The sequence below is a fragment of the Coloeus monedula genome (assembly GCF_965178545.1).
Source record: "Coloeus monedula genome assembly, chromosome: 10".
Classification (NCBI taxonomy): Eukaryota; Metazoa; Chordata; class Aves; order Passeriformes; family Corvidae; genus Coloeus; species Coloeus monedula.
This window is the reverse complement of record NC_138790.1, coordinates 4,500,249-4,517,436: the sequence shown is the minus strand read 5'-3', so window position 1 is coordinate 4,517,436 and position 17,188 is coordinate 4,500,249. Positions and strand designations below refer to the sequence as shown.

General features: G+C 42.5%; 1 protein-coding gene across 1 annotated transcript in view; it reads left to right on the top strand.

Moving 5' to 3' along the window:
- The first annotated feature begins 3,550 nt into the window (after positions 1 to 3,550).
- ARHGEF4 (Rho guanine nucleotide exchange factor 4) overlaps positions 3,551 to 17,188 on the top strand; it is a 98,313-nt gene continuing 84,675 nt past the window's right edge. Inside the window, exon 1 of the mRNA XM_082288363.1 lies at positions 3,551 to 3,636. Coding sequence (XP_082144489.1) covers positions 3,582 to 3,636 — 55 coding nt within the window. The 5' untranslated portion in view covers positions 3,551 to 3,581. The remainder of the gene's footprint in view (positions 3,637 to 17,188) is intronic.

Sequence of the window (17,188 nt, the reverse complement as noted above, 5' to 3'; positions counted from 1 at the left end):
GACAGGGACACACACGACCATAAACCTCCAGGGTTTGTCATATCCTCATAAAGGGAGAAACTTGTAACTAGTGTATTACAAGATAGGTTTGTAGCTGTGCTAGAACAAATCTCACACCTGTATTATTTTAAATCATTATCTAAATGCAGACAAAATATTTTTTGGCAACTTTTCACGTGTCTTGTCAGATTTAAACAGCCTCAGATCTTTCAGTTTTCTGCTATCAGATGTCTACAAGAGATGCCCTGGAGTTACACCACAGAGCTGTTGTTGGTTGTGTCAAGCAAAGGGGCATGAATTCGCTGTGACTGATGTGTGCTGATGGTGAACGTACTGGTGGCCTTGGAAATCTTGCAACAAGAGTAGGCGAGCCAAGTTCTCAAGGGCTGAATCTTTTATGGATAGTCTGGAAAACAGTGACCACTTAGTGATGCTGAGTTGTCCTCTGGCCTCCCTGGTGTAGTGGAAAGTATTTCTCATAGGCAAAGGGAATGTTTGTTTACTCAACATCATGTGGACAACTTTCATCTTCTTTTCCCAGCTATAGATGTGCTGTTAAACTCACACTTGGCAGCAGTTAATGTGAAGATGTTTGACAGCCACTGGAGAAATCTGTCCAAGAGGGAAAATATTAGCTCAATAAAAGGACTTCATTATGTCTTATAAATATTTAGCAGTCCTGTAGTTCAGCAAAATAGCAAGCTGAGTTATTTATTCCATTTTTGTCATTTTAGTTATTGGACACAGAAGAAAGTGGTATGCAAGTTCCCAGAAGTGTATCATGGTATCTGTAGCATGAAATGTCCATTCCATCCCTATTAACTAGAGAAGTATAATTGAATTTAAGTGGCTAAAAAATAATCACATTGCCTACTGTATACTTTTCACTTTGTCTCTTAATCACAGAAAGATTAGACCTGCTATGTCAATCTTGGTTCTGTTTAACCACAGCCACAAACATTTGCCCTCTGTGAGGTCTCTGATAACATGTGCTCACTCTAAGGTTTTCATCCAGTCTTAAAAGCAGGGAGGGCCTGCTGGTGGCTGAGTTTCTGAAAACTTGTCTTAGCAAGTTGAGTGGGATTGTACATATTAGCTACTGAGATGAAAGATTTAGCATACCAATAAAAACTTTCTGTGGGGAAAGGAGAGAAGAAGATCCTGGCAAATCCTGAATGATTCTGGTAATCACTGTTCAAAGCTATAGGATTACAGTGGAACCCAACGGAGGCTACAAAACCCAGCAGATATTTAGGATCAGGTTGTCCAAGGCTAGCTTGCCTACCTTTACCAGGCTGTGCAGTGAGATCCTTCATCTTTAGCTGGAGGCAGTTAGTGCTACATCAACTTTCAATAACTTCTCTCTCTAATGTCAAGGAAGAAAATCTCTGTGTAGATTTTACAAAAAGAAAAAATAAAGATCTGTAGTCAGGGGGAACCCCTCTATGATGGGTTGCAGTCTTGAACTCTGGCACAATTTTTGTTTTCCACAACTTGGCTTTGTAGTATTTTTCTTCTTTCCATTCTTTCAGAAAATTCCTCTCCAGTGCATACATACAACATACATACATACAAAAGGATAATTAGGACTAAATTGAAGCCTCTCCTTAGCACCTTTCCTGTCTGAAGAGCTGCACGACCTTTTTTCTTCTCAGTGCCCTGTTCTCCACACCCACAGAACAGCTGCATTCATCTTTGTTGTCAATGCTTAATTTACCTTCCCCTCATTATTGTGATCAAGGAGAGTTTCTCTCCAGTTGTACTCGAATGCAGGCAGTTCTGGGAGGCCCTGAACGAACCAGATCATTGCAGAAGAGTGGTTCTACTGCAGTCAAATAGAGAACGCATTTCCATTTCTCTATTAGGAGGTATTAGATATTTTGGTCTAAGTAGCTACATTCAGAAGATAATTGAAGGAATTATTTTGTTACAGATCACTAGAAATTTTTGTGTTGTTATTTTTGTTACTGCTGCAGAGACCTTTCTTTTAAAGAATAGCTGAAATATTTAAGAATTCAAAACTTGATTCAGCATTGTTGGGTGCTTTGTGATATTCTCCAGTGGTGGAGCACGACATTTTTTCCTTTTAGGAAATACTCAGTAAACCAGAAGTCTTACTGAACTGAAATAACCCTGCTACTGCGTGGATAATGAGGCAAACTCAAAGGGGTCTCTATGGGAACAAGCTGTGGTGGCTGTATAGCATGGTCTTATTTACTTTGCAAAGAGCTACCTTACATAGAAATTGTAAAATAAGCATTTTCAGTTCTTGTGTGAAATCGGGCTCCTGGGTTTGGATTTGGGTGCCTAGAGCTGTGTTCACTCTCTATGTGACAGGAGCAGTTTGGGGCTCTCTGTTGTGGCCCACGTGTGGGTGTCTGTCCCTCTCCCAGATGTGCTGGTGCAGCTGAGCTCCTCCTTTGCTTTGGTCCAACTCCTACCTGCAGAGTTTCACCTGGCCTGGGTAACTCACACTGAATCAAGCTGGTTCTGGTCTTACACTGTTTTCTGCTGCACTGGGTACAAACCACGTGGCTACTCTTAAATTATTTTGATAGTTTGACAAATCTGCCATCTGCAAGGTCTTTGAGCAGAGCGGCAGCCCAGAAATGCCCTTTATTATAAAATCTCTGCGGTGCCTCAAAGCTGTTGTTAAACTGCACAGGTATTTCTGCATTCTCAAGAAACTAGTATTCTTTCAGGATCCTTCTTATAGGGACACAGGGAATCACCTGTTAGATAATGAGAATATAAAACTTCCTAGTAAACAGTAGTTAATGCTGCTGTTTCAATTGGGGCTGAGGTCTCTTACAAAGATTACATGTGGAAATAGGGATCATACCAGGTCTGCAGTCTGGGAGTGGATGCTAAATGATTTTTCAAAACTCCCAGCTGCGACACCCTCAAATCTCAATCTGTGTTTTTCTGGCTTTAATTTCATTTAGAATTCTTTTTCTGAGTACTTACAAAAATAGTTTTTTAATAGCAGCAGCCACAGCCAGTTCTAAACATGATTAGTTTATATGTTAAATCCTTTCTGAGTTCTCAGGGGAAGCAGATAACACAAGGTCTCTCTCACTTGGGCATTTTTAAAATGCATGAAATTCTACTATTTCCACTTATTTATTTTTAATCTGACAGTTCTGCTAAATTAGGAGGAGAGATCTCTGTCTCACCCTTGCTTTCTTAATGCCTTGAAATCGGCTTTAATAAAAATCAGCTGCTGGAAGCTGCAGCTGAAAGCAGTTGAGCTGCCACAGAGGGAGCCTCCTTAGTGGACCCCTATGATGTCAGGATGCATCGAGGCAAGCGGAGAGGAGGGTAGGAATCCAGCTCAGTGCTCAGCCAGCGCTGCCAGGTACCGCTGTCCTGGGAGCAGCTCCGGAGCGCGCTGCCCGATTCCTCCCGCAGCACAGCAGAGCCCCTGGCTCTCCCTCTCACCTGCCTGCATGAGGACCCAGCAGTGCCCCAGTGAGTCCAGCGGGGTACACAGTGGGGAGAACTGCAGCAGCAGTGGCAGCTCCGGGCTCTCGCCGGGCTCGGATTCAGATAGCAGCGGGGTGGTGTGTGGTGGTGGTGGCATGAGAGGCGTCCTGTCCAGGTACTGGAGCTTGGAGAGTCTTCACTCTGCCACAGGTAAGGGGCTCTTTTTTTTTTTTCTTTTTTTTCCCTTATTTTTTTTTCTTTTAACTGCTCTATGATATTGCACTGACCTTGAGAAACCAAACCAAACCTCCTGGAAAAAGTATATAATTTGGAAATGCAGTCTCTTAGTCTTGAGAAATAACCAAAGCATTCAGTGTTTGCTAGCTATACCCTCTGCAGACTTAAACCTAAACCAAAACAACATAGACCATTAATAGACTTTTAAAGTCAGGAGGGAAGAAATAGGTTTTTAATGGCTTTGGAAAGAGTGCTTAGGCTTCTACCTGATTAAAGCTGTCCTTGCCATTTGGAACATTTCTTGTTTCAGCTTAATCGTATAGAGCTGAATGTTAGAGTTGACATTTCTCTGTGTAAATTCCAGTGTAGAGAGTATCACTGCCTCTAGAAAATGCCCAGGCAAGTGCTGTGCAGCAGATGAGGGCTAGGTATGGTTGCACTGCTGCCCATTGAAGGAGGGAAAGGCAGTTCCCTGAGCCAGCTGCTCAAGTTTAGTTTTTGCTTTCTCATCCATTATTTAATGTCTTTCTGAACCAGAGATTTTGGAGGCAGGTTCATGTAGCCTGGACCTGTTCTAACTCAGCCTGTCTGGATGTGGCATTCTGGTTTTTAGTTACTGATGTGCCCATTTAGGGTTTGAATGTTTGGACTGCAAGCATGGTAAAGAAGCTTTCTTATTCCCAACTGATAGTAGCAAAGGAGCCTGGCAATGATGTTAACGGCCAATGACTGCTGAGCTGTTCAGCTGTTGCTGTTTAGAGAGATTTTTGATAGAGCTGCAGTAAATTAGTTCCTCTCTTAGATAAATTCAGACAAGTGCCTTCAAGGCCACCAGTGATTGCCATTTCCTTAGTAAAAATACCTAGTGCTACCAGCTAGAATCAAGGCTTGAGAAGAATTCAGGGTGCAGTACTGTGTAATCTGCTTTAGCCGTGTGTACTTTTAATTATTGAAAGGTTTTATCATTCCATCTGCTACTGTAGGTTTGGAGCTGTTTAATAAAATCTCCATTGCTGCTCTGTAGTCTGCTGAAGCGTGAGTAGCTGCACAATCATACAGGAAAGAGCTACAGCAGGGTGGCCAGTGTCCCTGACTTTCCAGCCTGCACACCACACCTTCTAGGTGGCCAAGAAGCACTAAACATCTACAGTGTGTCCTGAAAGTCCAGGGATAGGAAAAAAGCTGAGGGTGAGATCAAGCCATTGGTGCTCTGTTTTGGGGAAAGATCTGGGCTGCAACTACAAGATGATGATTATGTTCTTTTGCATCTCAGTAGTATCTGCTGGCTATTTTCTCTTTAACTGGGAATGCAGATTAACCCCAGCATGCTCTGACATTGGCATAAAGTAAGTCTGGCACAGGATCTTTTTGCCAACTCCCGCTCAGAGTTGCTCATGGGGCTGCAGCGGTAGCTCTGTCCCAGGGTTACAGGGTTTGCTGTCAGCTGTCCTCCCTGGATGCATTCTTGAGCTTAATCAGGTCAGTAGAAACAAATGGTGTACAGTGATACAAAAGAAGTAAGGTTGATAGCAAAAGCAGGTTTTGAAATTCTGTTTTTCTAAATGCTCTTTCATTTCTACAGTAGTCTTGCTCCCAAGGCTGCGAGGCATGCTGTCATTTTGTGGATGCTACATGCATTTAGCAGGAAATACAGAAATGAGAGGAAATGGAATAGAAAATGGTATGGAGACAGACTGAGGACAGGGAAAAACCAAATTAAGTTTCATAATTACAGCATTGATATATAAATATGATAATGAAAGCAGATCACTGCCTTCCAGACTGTTGCTGCCTCAACATACTGTGGTAGGTGTCTTCTCGTGTGCAAAAGATTTCTGAGCAGTTTGTCTCTACCTACTAACAAAATTCAGGCCAGAATTAGGATTAAACCTTTAGAGCAATGGCTCACTAGGAGGAATTTATTTTGTTTTGATTCTTCTGTCAGAATTCTTCTTTGGCTTAAACTTAGGAAGCTGTGGTAGAACTGCTCCTCTCCATCAATGTCAATTGCCTGTCTGAGGAGTGAGGCAGGATTTTTTTAAAGCTTGTGTTAAATAACATTTTTGAATGGTAAAATTTAAAACACTGCTTAAAACCCAAACAGAAAACCCAAGGGAAAAAAAACCAGCAGGAGCAGTAGCAGCTGGCAATTCATGAGAGAAGTGGCGACTAAAATGTGTGGCAATGTCCTCTCCTCAGAGGAGCAGGGAGCCTCCAGCATCTTTCTGTGGGATATATCAAGAAGTTAAGGGGAAAAAAGAGTACAGACTGTGTGGAAACACTATGAAGTGCCCAACGTTGCATTAAAAAAGGTCTGAGTTGAGTCAGTCCCTTTCTCTGTTGGAAAGGGATTCTGCATTTCCAGTAGCGACCTTAAGGCTGGACATGGTGGAGAGGGTTCTGCTTTTTTCTGACTGCTGTGTGTACATAAGTTTTTCTGTAGGGATCTTCATACTGAGCCTGTTGCTGTCTAAGACTTCACGGAAGATTAGAAATAAACCAGATTTAAATGACTGAAAAGTGGAGGTGAAAAGAATGTGGGAGGTACAATTGGAATGCATCCATTAGAGTTTTTCTTTTACATTATTTCAATTCCAAGGAAGTGAAAAGACAGAGGTGTTTGTGTGTTTATGTATGTATATGATTGACAATGTGTGATTTCAGAAATACAAATTGGCATCCCCTGTGCAGAAAAGATAGGTAGAGCTTTCTGAGGTTCACAGGAGCAAAAGCTGTCTTTGGTTAGTTATCTTCCTCTGCAGTCAGTAATGAAGTACAATTCCTTTTGGTTTGAGGTTGACCTTGTTGTAATATATTGATCAAGAGGGGAAGTTAATGTGACAGTTGGAAGAGAAAAGACCTGGTGTTACAGCATAAACTTCTGTGCAAATGCCATTTGAAATACAACTATACAAAAATATGGTTCAGGCTTGTAGGAAGTGAAAAAAATCTACTGCTTTTTAGTATCAGTGCAGGTATTTCTGATCTCAATGTCAATAAACACTACCTTACATGAGAAGGCCCTTCTCCCTGAAGCTAAATATAAACATGAAAATAGAGAATGCTTTACTGTTCTACCACACTCTCCATTTGAGGATGCCAGAGGACTTTGCAAGCATCAGTAACCCCCACAGGGGGCCCAAAAGACTTTCAAAGCATGATTTAGGATAGATGAAAAGGTATAGTTTGATACTTGGACAGTATCCTTGCTATTTTTAAGTACTTATGAGCAGTGTCCAAGTGTTTGGCCAGTGCAGTCCTCCTGTGAAAAAAGGACTGGGAGCTAGGGTGGCTCAGCAATTCTGAAAATTGGGCCGTAAGTATCTCAGCTGGACAAAAACCTACAAGGCATCCAAATTAAAAGCCAGTTGTGACTGTGCTCCAGTAAGTGATTCAGTGGCACTATGGGTGCTCTAACCCTGGTTTCCTAGGCAAGACTTTGTACCCCAGGCTCATGCCGCCTGTATCCCATTCATCACTGTTGTACAACTCCACTGAAAAGTTTTCCTTTAGAATGTTTCCAGATTCAAGCCTGTGAGCAGCTCTTTGCTTTTCCAGTTCCTTTGTTGCGGGTCCAATCCCGACCTCATTAATACTTGTGTTTATTCTTTTTCTTGTCCAAGTTGGGGAGGACTGGAAAAGCAAAGAAAGGTAGGGACAAAGGGGGAATCACAACCTGGAGGACCAGTGGTTGCCATAGTTTCCCTGTGATCCTCTGTGTATTTGTGCATATGTAGCAATTTAATTGTACAGGCTACACTTCAGTGCGCCTCTGCACAGATTTGTGGCTCCTAATATGCAGATATGCTCATCTACTGCCCTTGGGAATATGGCCTTTAAACAAACAAGAAAACATGAAGCATGGGTGTGGAGTTTTTTTTCTTCATTCAGAGCTTAAAAAGAAAATTGTGGGTTTTTAAGGAAGGTTTTTTCCAAGTCATTCATTTCATTGTTGTGGCTGATGAGAGAGCCAGTAATAGAGCTGTGGCGAATGCTTTAGGTCTTTCTTGTTGGGCAAGAGATTTTCTTTTGAGCTCTTTCTTTTTCCTTTTTCTTCCCCTAGCCCTGTCTTTTTGGTACTGATGTCTTCAGCTGCGTTCATGGACTGCAGCGCATAATTCCACTGACCCTTCTTTCTCTAGGGTCACTCAGTCAGCAAGAGTTAGAGGTCACACAAGGGGAGATTGATTTAAGGTTCAAATTGCTTCAGAACGCATCCAAAGGAGAGCAGGGAGGAAAAAAAGTGAGTGCCTCAAAGCATCCAGTGCAGCATGTCAACGTTGTGTTTCACCTTTACCTTGGCAAATTGCGAGCTAGGATGTTCCATCTGGATTCACTGCTTGCACTGTAACATGTCCTATATGTTCCCTCATATATTCTGTGTCACCTGCCAGAATAACTACCACTTATCTTCTGAACATATAATTGATGGATTTAGGAACAAACAAACAACAATCCATGCTAAATTAACTTTGATTTTTCTCTCAGTGTGGATTCACTTGTAATGGTGACAGTTATGGTTAGGTTAAACCTAAGGGCGATCCTGAACTTTTGTGGAAGGATTACAGAATGAACATCTCTTGGTTGAATTAGTGAGCTGCCCTAAAACTTAAGTAAATATTTCTTAGTTGAAAATACATCTTCCATATAGTGTGTAGAGTGTTGCTGAACTGACTTGGCATCACATTCAAATAATGAGGGCATCTATTTTAATAAGTGGTTGTGTTCATTCCAGTAAAGAGAATCTCAGTCAATGCTAAATGTGTGTAAACTTGGCCACCTAACACATTTAGTACACTTGGAGAAATGTTTTTTTAGTGCAAAGTATCCTCTGGCATAATGCATTTCCATTAAAGGGAATAAAAAAGTGTTAATATAGGTAGGAAGTCTAATTGTGTTTCTATACCTCTGTTTGCAGCAGAACAGGATTTTGTAAGTTCAGCTACTTTGGAGTTCTAATTACATGTTAATGTTTTTTGGGGGGGTTGGTTCTAGTTGACTTTCCCTTGAGATTCTTTTTGTTCCAAAAGGAGTAAATGCTTATTCTCATGTCCCTGTTAGGCACAGATTAGCACCTGTGCCTACCAGAGATAAACATTCCAATCTTTGCTGATGCTGTGGTTGTAGCAGGAAAAGATAAATCTGTGGAGCACTGCCTGTGATACTTCCCCAGGTGTCACAGGCACACCATCTTCATCCTTTTCCTTCTCTGCCTTCAAAACAACTCCCATGAAGAACATTTAGATTATGATCACTATTCCCTTTGCTGAGGAATATACCAACTTCTAAGGCTGTATTTTCTCAAATACTCAGTTACCTTTAGAGTAGCCTTTCAGACCAACACTTCTTTGGGATATATCCAAGCTTCAGTTGCTCCTATTTTTCTGCATGGAAGTGAAACAGCTTTAAGTCACCTGATATGAATACTGCCAGCATCACAACTCTTGCAGTAGGAAACTATCACGGTCCAAGAGAGTGAAGGAAAGGGGGAATCAGGTGGTACCATGAAGCTTATCTGCCCCTTCCTTTCTTCTCTACCTTTAGGTAGGCATGCAAAGGCTGGCAGTAACTTGAATGTGCCTTTTCATTTGCATTGTCTGGGTCTAGTTTGTGTAGGTAAAAAAGCAGCAGAAATAGATTAGAACATGTGCTGGCAAACAGTGTCTATGCCCAGTGGTCACTTGCTGCCTGCACATGATGCAGCTTCGATATGGCTGCTTAGCAGTTAATTAAGTTAAACAATGTAGGGAACAATCATGCCTGTCCTTCACCATCAGGATGTAGCCTTTAAATTACTAAGCTTGTCTGTAACTAAGCTTATTTCCTACTAAGGTCTTGTTCCCCAATTCATCTCAATCATGAGAAGTGTCTTGGAAGGATTAGAGAAATATAGCCCTCTTCTGAGTGTCAGTAATTATCTGTGGAGGCTTCTAATTTAATTAGAATCCTGTCTCATCTCAAAATCCTTTTGTGGTCTGATGTTTGTTAAACCAGCTAACTAGTTCAGTGATTTGTTTAAAAGTGCCAGGAACAAGCTGAGTGTGCTGGACTGCACAGGATATTCGTCTGAGCAAGCCCAAAGTCTGAAGATGAGCTGTCTTCTTGGATGCTGAATGCTTTCAGTGGCTGCACCATTCTAAAAAAGCTACTCCTAAAAGTGGTGTGTCTGCACATGAAAGTGAGACAGTAGCCTGGGTGTAAGCTGATAGGAAGATATTTTGCACCTGGTTAACTATCTTGAATTATATTGTGTGAACATTCAAGTGTTGGCAGCTCTCACTGCAAATATACCTCGGGGTGCATTTGCCTAAACAGGTACAGAGCTTTGCTGCTGTTATTCTCAATCCCTGCTAATCAGGGAGCAAAAGATTCCCTGGACTATGATGTTGGCCCATAAGAGCACAAATAATTTTTTTTTTTTTTTGCCATGGAGTGCAGAGTAATTGCTTTGCTGGAGTAATTGAGCCATTTCCAAGTTGTGCTGTATCCCAGGGAGTGCTTATGGATGCTCTAATGCATCACCCCACGTGCAGCTGATTCCTGCATTCTGTGGCCTCCAGCAGGATGGAGGCTGGCAAGCGGTTGTAGAATAGGAGGGAAATTAAGCGCTAAAGGCAGTTGAGTACACAATAGTTTTGAATATCCTTCTTGTTCTTACTCTGTTCAATTATCTTTTTGCCTCATATTTGAGTGCATGTGTGTATATATACACACCCATGCACGTATATATATATATATACACATATATATAGGTATGTATGCACACACACACGGTTATTCATTAGTTAAGCTTAGAAGAGTCCTCAGTGAATTTCTTGAAAACAAGCATTTCTAGGTGTGGGCTCTAAAATTTTTTTTGTCTACCAATGGCTAAGGCTTCTTTCAGAACCCTTCTTAAAGGATCTGATAAATGCCTAAATAAATTGAAATCAATTTCAAATGTACTGTTAAGGTACATGGAGCCATCCTCTTGCTTTGGAAGGTAAATTACATTTAAGTATTTATAAAATAACTTGAAAAATAAGTTTTTGTGTCAGGAACATGAGGTAAATGCAGAACTTTGATTTTATTTTTATTTTCTTTAAAATAAATTTAAAAAATCATTATAAAGGCATCCGAATGTTTCATGTTGAGAATAAAGAAAGATAAGACTAATGATGTTTTCAAAACAACTGGCAGAGTTTTATTTCTATGTGGGAGTGAAACTGCAAGAGTTTTCCTTTTGGCTAATGGAAATAGTTTCCATGAAGTAGTTTTGAATTAGGCTCTCTTTTTTTTTTTTTTTTTAAATTGAAGTGTCCCTAAAAATGCAGGAAAAAAGGCAGTGTGCTAGGAGGTTAATGTTCACACAAAATGATCTGTTTTAATGTGTAGGATTAAGCTACTGTGCTCTCCCTTGGACAGTGGAATCTTTCAAGGCCAGGTGTGAAAAGCTCTCAGCTCTTCGTGAGCCAAGATCTCTACTTGAACATACATGGGAAAAGACATCCTTGGCATTTGGAAACAGCAGTTCATGGAGTGGTCTAAGAGGCAAAGGAAGACTACAAACAGGGCCTATGCACCTACTGGCCATGGCTCCCTGCTCTTGGAGCTGTCATTAATGTTATTCTTTGCAGGGGTCTTTACAGATGTCAAGGCACATACAAGTTCAAAGGAGGAAAAGCTGTCTACGTAATTATTGAATTTAAACAAACCCAACACCAACTGTTTGGAAACTAAAGGCTCAGCTGTAGCAGGAAGGTGCAGTAAGCAGTGAGAATCAGTCTCATCTGCTGAACAGGAGCACCCCAAGGGCTGCTGCTGGAGCTGCTTCTGTGCTGTGACTTCCCTCGCTAGCTCTCAGGGAAGGACCATACTCTGTTACACTGCCTGGTCTGGGACACAGTGCAGCTCTAGAGAATCACACAAGCCAGCAGCCCTGTGTGCTCAAGTGGCCAGTTCAGAGTTCATCCGAAAAATACATGCCTGCAGGGTTCAGATGTGAGCTGGGTTCCAGCTGTGAAGTGTCTGCAGTTGGGAGGTGACAGCTGGGTGCTGCAGGCAGGTGTATGATCCAAGAGTAAGGCACTGGGCTGTTTCCAGTCCTACACCAGGCAAAGTGCTCATAGATTCTGTTGTGTGGCTGTATTGAAATTGTCTCCGTTTCTGACAATACAGAGTGACCTGGATAAGAGAATAACAGCCTGGATGCTGGAGCTGTTGTTTGAAGCACTGGGTTGGCTCAGCTCCTGCTGACTTGCCTGGTGCTCCGGCAGGAGGGCCCTCTCCCTGAGCAGAGCTGTGTGTCAGCTTGAGGTCACTGATGGTACATCCTGCTCAAGGCAAAAACCTACTATGCATGCCTGAAAGAAGCTTTGACAATAAACCTTTTAAGAGAGTTTATTATGAAAACACAGCGTTACTAATACCCTGAAAACAGTGGATTTGGATCAATTTGAAACGTGGCATTCTTATCAGCCTTAAAAGCCTGAATAAATTAAAAAATATGCAGAACCCATCTGCACTGAAACTTGTTGATTGGATCTGTCATTTCTCTTTGGAGAACACAAAATAATTTAATTTGGACTATTTTTGGTCCCAATTCTGAGCTTCACCACAATTTCTATACTGTCATAAATCTAGGGCCTGGTAGTCCTATTTCATGCTGTCTTACTGTCAGTACTCTGCATAGGCTGAGTTCTGGGGGATTGGTCAGGTTTTCTTCTGTGCATCTGTAGTCGCAGTTGGTGGTATAATGCTCACCTGTGTTTATGCTGCTTTTTGTGGCTCACTTGAGAGCACACACTGCATAGCTGGGGACTTCTACTTGGCCCCAAATGCCACTTGATCATCATCTTTGAGCCACTAGAGGAAGTCTCCAAAGTAATTGTATGTAGGACAGCTTATGCATCTTTTAGGCAGCCACTTGTGAGTGTCTAATCCAGATAACTCCTCTGATCTGGAGAACTTAGCTTTCAGAAGGAAAAAAAAATACTTCCAAGGGTAAGAAAAAGAAATGTCACAGTGTTTCAAGCCTGTGACTTGACACTTGAACAGAATTATTTAAAAATGCACTGAATTAATTATGGCCAGGTCATTAGTCTTGACTTACCTAAATCCTTCTTGATGTCTCTGAAATAACAAATGTAGATGAGTGTGAGCACTGCTGCATCAAAATCCTGAAAGGCTGCTAGGCCAAATACGTGTTTTTTCTGAATAAAGGTGGGACCTGCATCCTGGTATTCTGTCTTCTTCTCAGGTGCTACCTTTCTTTCTTTCAGTTTTCATTTTTGAAAAATGCGTCTTGATTGCAAAGATTTTTCCAGTTGCAATAAGGAAAAACAGAGGATGATTTATGGTTTTTTGGGAATCTTGTGCGAATATAGGGAAGAGGAGAACCATTCTGCCCGCTTGTCAGAGGACCAAGCACCCATTCTTCTGCTTTTCACTTGTCTTGAGGTGTTCACTGACTTGCAGTGGCACCAGTGCTTTAGCTTCACAGCTGACTGTGACCCAATTCCTTTATCATACGAAGCAAAGAAGGGGCAGTTCAGCAATTCTTAAGTGCTCAGAGGAAGATGAGTCTTGGCTAGGTGCAAACTGGAAGCAGGTTAGAGCAGGAGTAACTTCTTTCAGTTACTTCCCAACCTCATGACAAATGTTTTTGATGGCACCTTGATTTGTGTGGTTTGCTGTGCTGGCTGGAACATCGATCCTTTTCCTTTCTCTCATCAGGCAGCAGGGAGGATGGAAGTTTCCCCCTGCATGGGTGTACTTTGCAAGGAAACTGAATTGTATGATTGACACTGATTTTCCTTAATCATGATTTAGTTTCCAGAGTCCTGGAGAGCTGAAGCATCCTCTGCCGTGGGCTACTCCTGAAAACTTTACCTACTGTAGAAGTTTCTAGTTTTGCTTGAGGGCTTCTAAGCAGGTCTTCTTCCCAGCCTGAATCTCAGAATGCTTTAGGTGCCACTGGAGACTGTCTAGTCCTACTCCCATGCTCTAACCAGGGTCACCTGTATGAGCAGTCAAGTTTGAATATCTCCAGGACTGGAGACTCTGCAACCTCTTTCAGGCTATGGCTACTCTTAGTGTAAAAAAAGTTTATATTGGAATAGAATTTACTGTACTATGGTTTATATCTATTTCTTCTTGTCCTTTTATTGGTCACCAGATCAGAGTCTATGTCTTCTATATCTCCCTCATGAGGTACATATACACACTGTTAAGATCTCCCTGAGCCTTCTCTTCTCCATGCTGAAGCAACCAAGCTCTCTCAGCCTCTCTGTGTATGTCCGGTGCTTCAATGCCTTAAACATGTCTGACCTTTAGCTGGATCCACTCCAGTACATCCATATGTTCCTTGCAGTCTCATTTGCCTTGGAGTCCTGGCTGAGTTTAATGCAGTGTGTTTTCTGGACTCCTAACCACCGTAATGATCATCTTTCTGCCTGTGGGTAGCGGAGCAACTGGTATCACATCTGCAGCTTTATCTGTCAGGTGCTTTTTTTTTGGCAAGGCAGGTAGGGAGATTAAGTTTTCTGAAAACACAAAGCAGAAGCAAATTTTTCCTGCCTTAGTCCTGAGGGCCAGGGTTTGCTGACAGTTGGATCACTGCAGGATTCACAAGTTGCTTCCTATTGATCAGCTGAGCACATAGCTGGAGAGGAAGCTTTGAGAAGCCAAGACAGGTCAGAGCTGCTTAATTGCAGCAGATATTGTAGCTGATGGTTCATTGGTGTGCCTGTACAGACAGGGTTTGGTGCCTAAATCTCTGAAGCAGTGTTGGATTCTTTTAGGGTATGAATTACATGGTGTGGGATATTTTGTTGGTGGAGGGTTTTGTGGTGGCCTCTTGCTGCATGTTTCCACACTTGCAAGGCTTACCAGTGGGACGTGGGGTATGAGCACCCGATCAGTGCTGCTTTTGTTTTTCTGAGAGTAATGTCAGATATCAGCTGGACCATGGCCTCAGGCCAGACTTTGGTGCACATGTGGGAGGGTTCTGGTTGTACAAATAGTTTATGCAAAGGTGAAGCCTTGTCTGAAGTATCCTTGGAAAGCACTGAGGCTGTGTGCTCTTTTAGCAAGCCTTGTATGTGGTTTCTGTGCTATGTACAGACTCATTCAGTCCCGCTATTTATAGCACTCTGTAAGTAACAAGTCATAGCACAGAAGGGACCTGCCATGTTGGTGACAACAGCCTACAGTTTTGTGCTGCAATACTCTAATTATTAATCCCAGAAATCTATGTGAGAGGCCAGTGTGCTGGTTAGAATGAGCCCTTGTGAGAAAATTCCCTGGATAACCCTGCTTAAACACAACGTCCCTTGGTTGTGAATATCTTTTCTTGTTGTTCAGCCTGTTGTGCTCAAAGGGTTTTGATCTAACAATTTTCTTAGACACTTTAAAGCGTTGCCATTAAAATAGGGTTTTCTCCTGGAAGCACTGGTCTGAACTACTTTCTTCTTGACAAAGCACCTGAGGCAGCAAGACTTTGGGAGTTCCTTGACACAGAGTCTGGAAGTAGACAGGAATGCTGTGAGGAAAGGGATTTTGGCAATCACTAACTCTGCGTGCTCTCTGTGGCAGGCAGGCACATTACCTGCATTCCTGCTCTGTTTTCCTCTCCTATAAAACCTAAATACAAGGGGGTTGTGTGGGTTGCTAAGTGCTGTCTGTAAGACAATCAAAAGGAAAACAGAGCTGGGCCATAGACCAAAAACATTGCTTCAAGTACCTTAAAAGGGCCACAGAAAGAGTTTGAGCTCTGCTGCAGGTTGAAATTTCCTGGCTCCCTGCATAGCTCTGATTCAGGATCTCAGAGCCCTGTGCTGGAACTGTCTTTCACTAATTCACTGTTTTAAATGGATTGCTGTTAAAAACCTGTGCCGTTCACACACTGTGTGTTTCTAGATCATCATTGTGCTGGGATGATGCTACAGTGCAGCAAGAAGAGCAAGGTGCTTGTGTTTTGTCTTATAACATGTAGTGTATTCCAGGCCAGGTTGGGTGGGGTCCTGGGCAACCTGGTCTAACTGGTGGCATCCCTGCCTGTGGCAAGAGGTTGGAGTTAGGGGAGCTTTAAGGTCCATTCCAACCCATTCTGTGATGATTCTATGGTAAGGCAGCAGCTGACGGAAGGACCTCAGGTCATGCTCTGCACTGTAATGGGGTTTCTTCAGTGAGTGAGGCTGTTTGCAGTGCTCCACAGGAGTCCTTCCTGCTGTGTGAACCTCACTTCGCTAGGAGAAGAAAAATGCTGATGAATCCTTCTGAAGTGACTTAAGAAGTTGTCTTTCTTTGTTTATGGCAGTCTTTATTTCTGGTGAAATAAAAGGAGTGTACGAACCTCAGCTCTTTAAAAATGAGAGCGTGAAACAGAATTTAAACCTTTCTTCATCAGCAGTTAATGCTCAGCTGTTTGGCTCTGTGTTGGAGAACTTAGGGTGAAGCTAGCTAGCTGGCTCCCTGCCTTCTGCAGCAGGAGAAAGCATGGGGGGCAGAAATGAGGTTGAGAGCACTGGTATCCCAAAGAGCCCCCATTAATTCTTCTCTGAGTGTTTGCCCACAGCCATCAGGAAGGAATTGGGTTTAAATGCAGTGCAGCAGAACACCCTCTAGTCATGTGTCTCTTCTTTTTCTGTTTGTTGAAGTCAAATGTCTATATTTGGCACATCCTAGGCTGTTGTCATGGAAATGGTTGTATTGACACATCCACAGCAGAGCAGCTTTGTTCTGTACAGAAGGATCAGAAGGACGAGGGGTGAGAAAGGAAGAGGACTGTTCTCAGCATTCAGGCATACACATTTGTTCTTCAGCTTCTTCACTCCATTTGGAAGGCACAGAGCTGTTGAATTAGTTGTTTTGAGCTAATATTGAAAGAACTGTGTAGGACAATACCCAATGTTTGGACACAGAGCTTTACTGAACATCACAAAAGATGGGATCCCCAGCTACAGTAGCTGCCTCCAACACAGCTGGTGTGCCACTGATTAGCACCAATGCAGAGCAGTAACATCTCTGCTCAGTCTTTTTTACCCTGTATTTCTAGTTCATGAGAGAGCTTGTGAGTACCTACTATTTTGAAAATGGTAGGAAAGAAGACTTATCCATTTGAACATTGTAGCTGGAAATGTCAGGGACTATAGCCAGATATTTCCCACTGACCACAGGGAAAAGAGGAGTATTTGAAGAGTTAATTAAGATGAACTTAGAGAGAAGAAGTGAGTAATACTGGCAGATTTCATTCCTAGTGTCCTTTCTGCTGCTGCCAGGCCACCCTTCGTTTTCCCCAAGATAGCTCCTCTGCTGTGGGAAGGAATAGAAGAAAGAATGTTGGATCTGTTTGCCTCAGATCAGAGTGTTTTCACAGCCTGTTGCTACAGGGAGCTTCTCAGCTTCATGCCAGGAAGAGTCAGAAGATAAGGGACTTCAGAGCAGTGAGGGAAGCTGCATCTTGCATCTCGGAACTGAGCTCTGCAGGGTTCTTTCCTCTAGTGCCTGGATCTGTGGGAGGAGTTCCTCCCCCCTCCTGTGCATC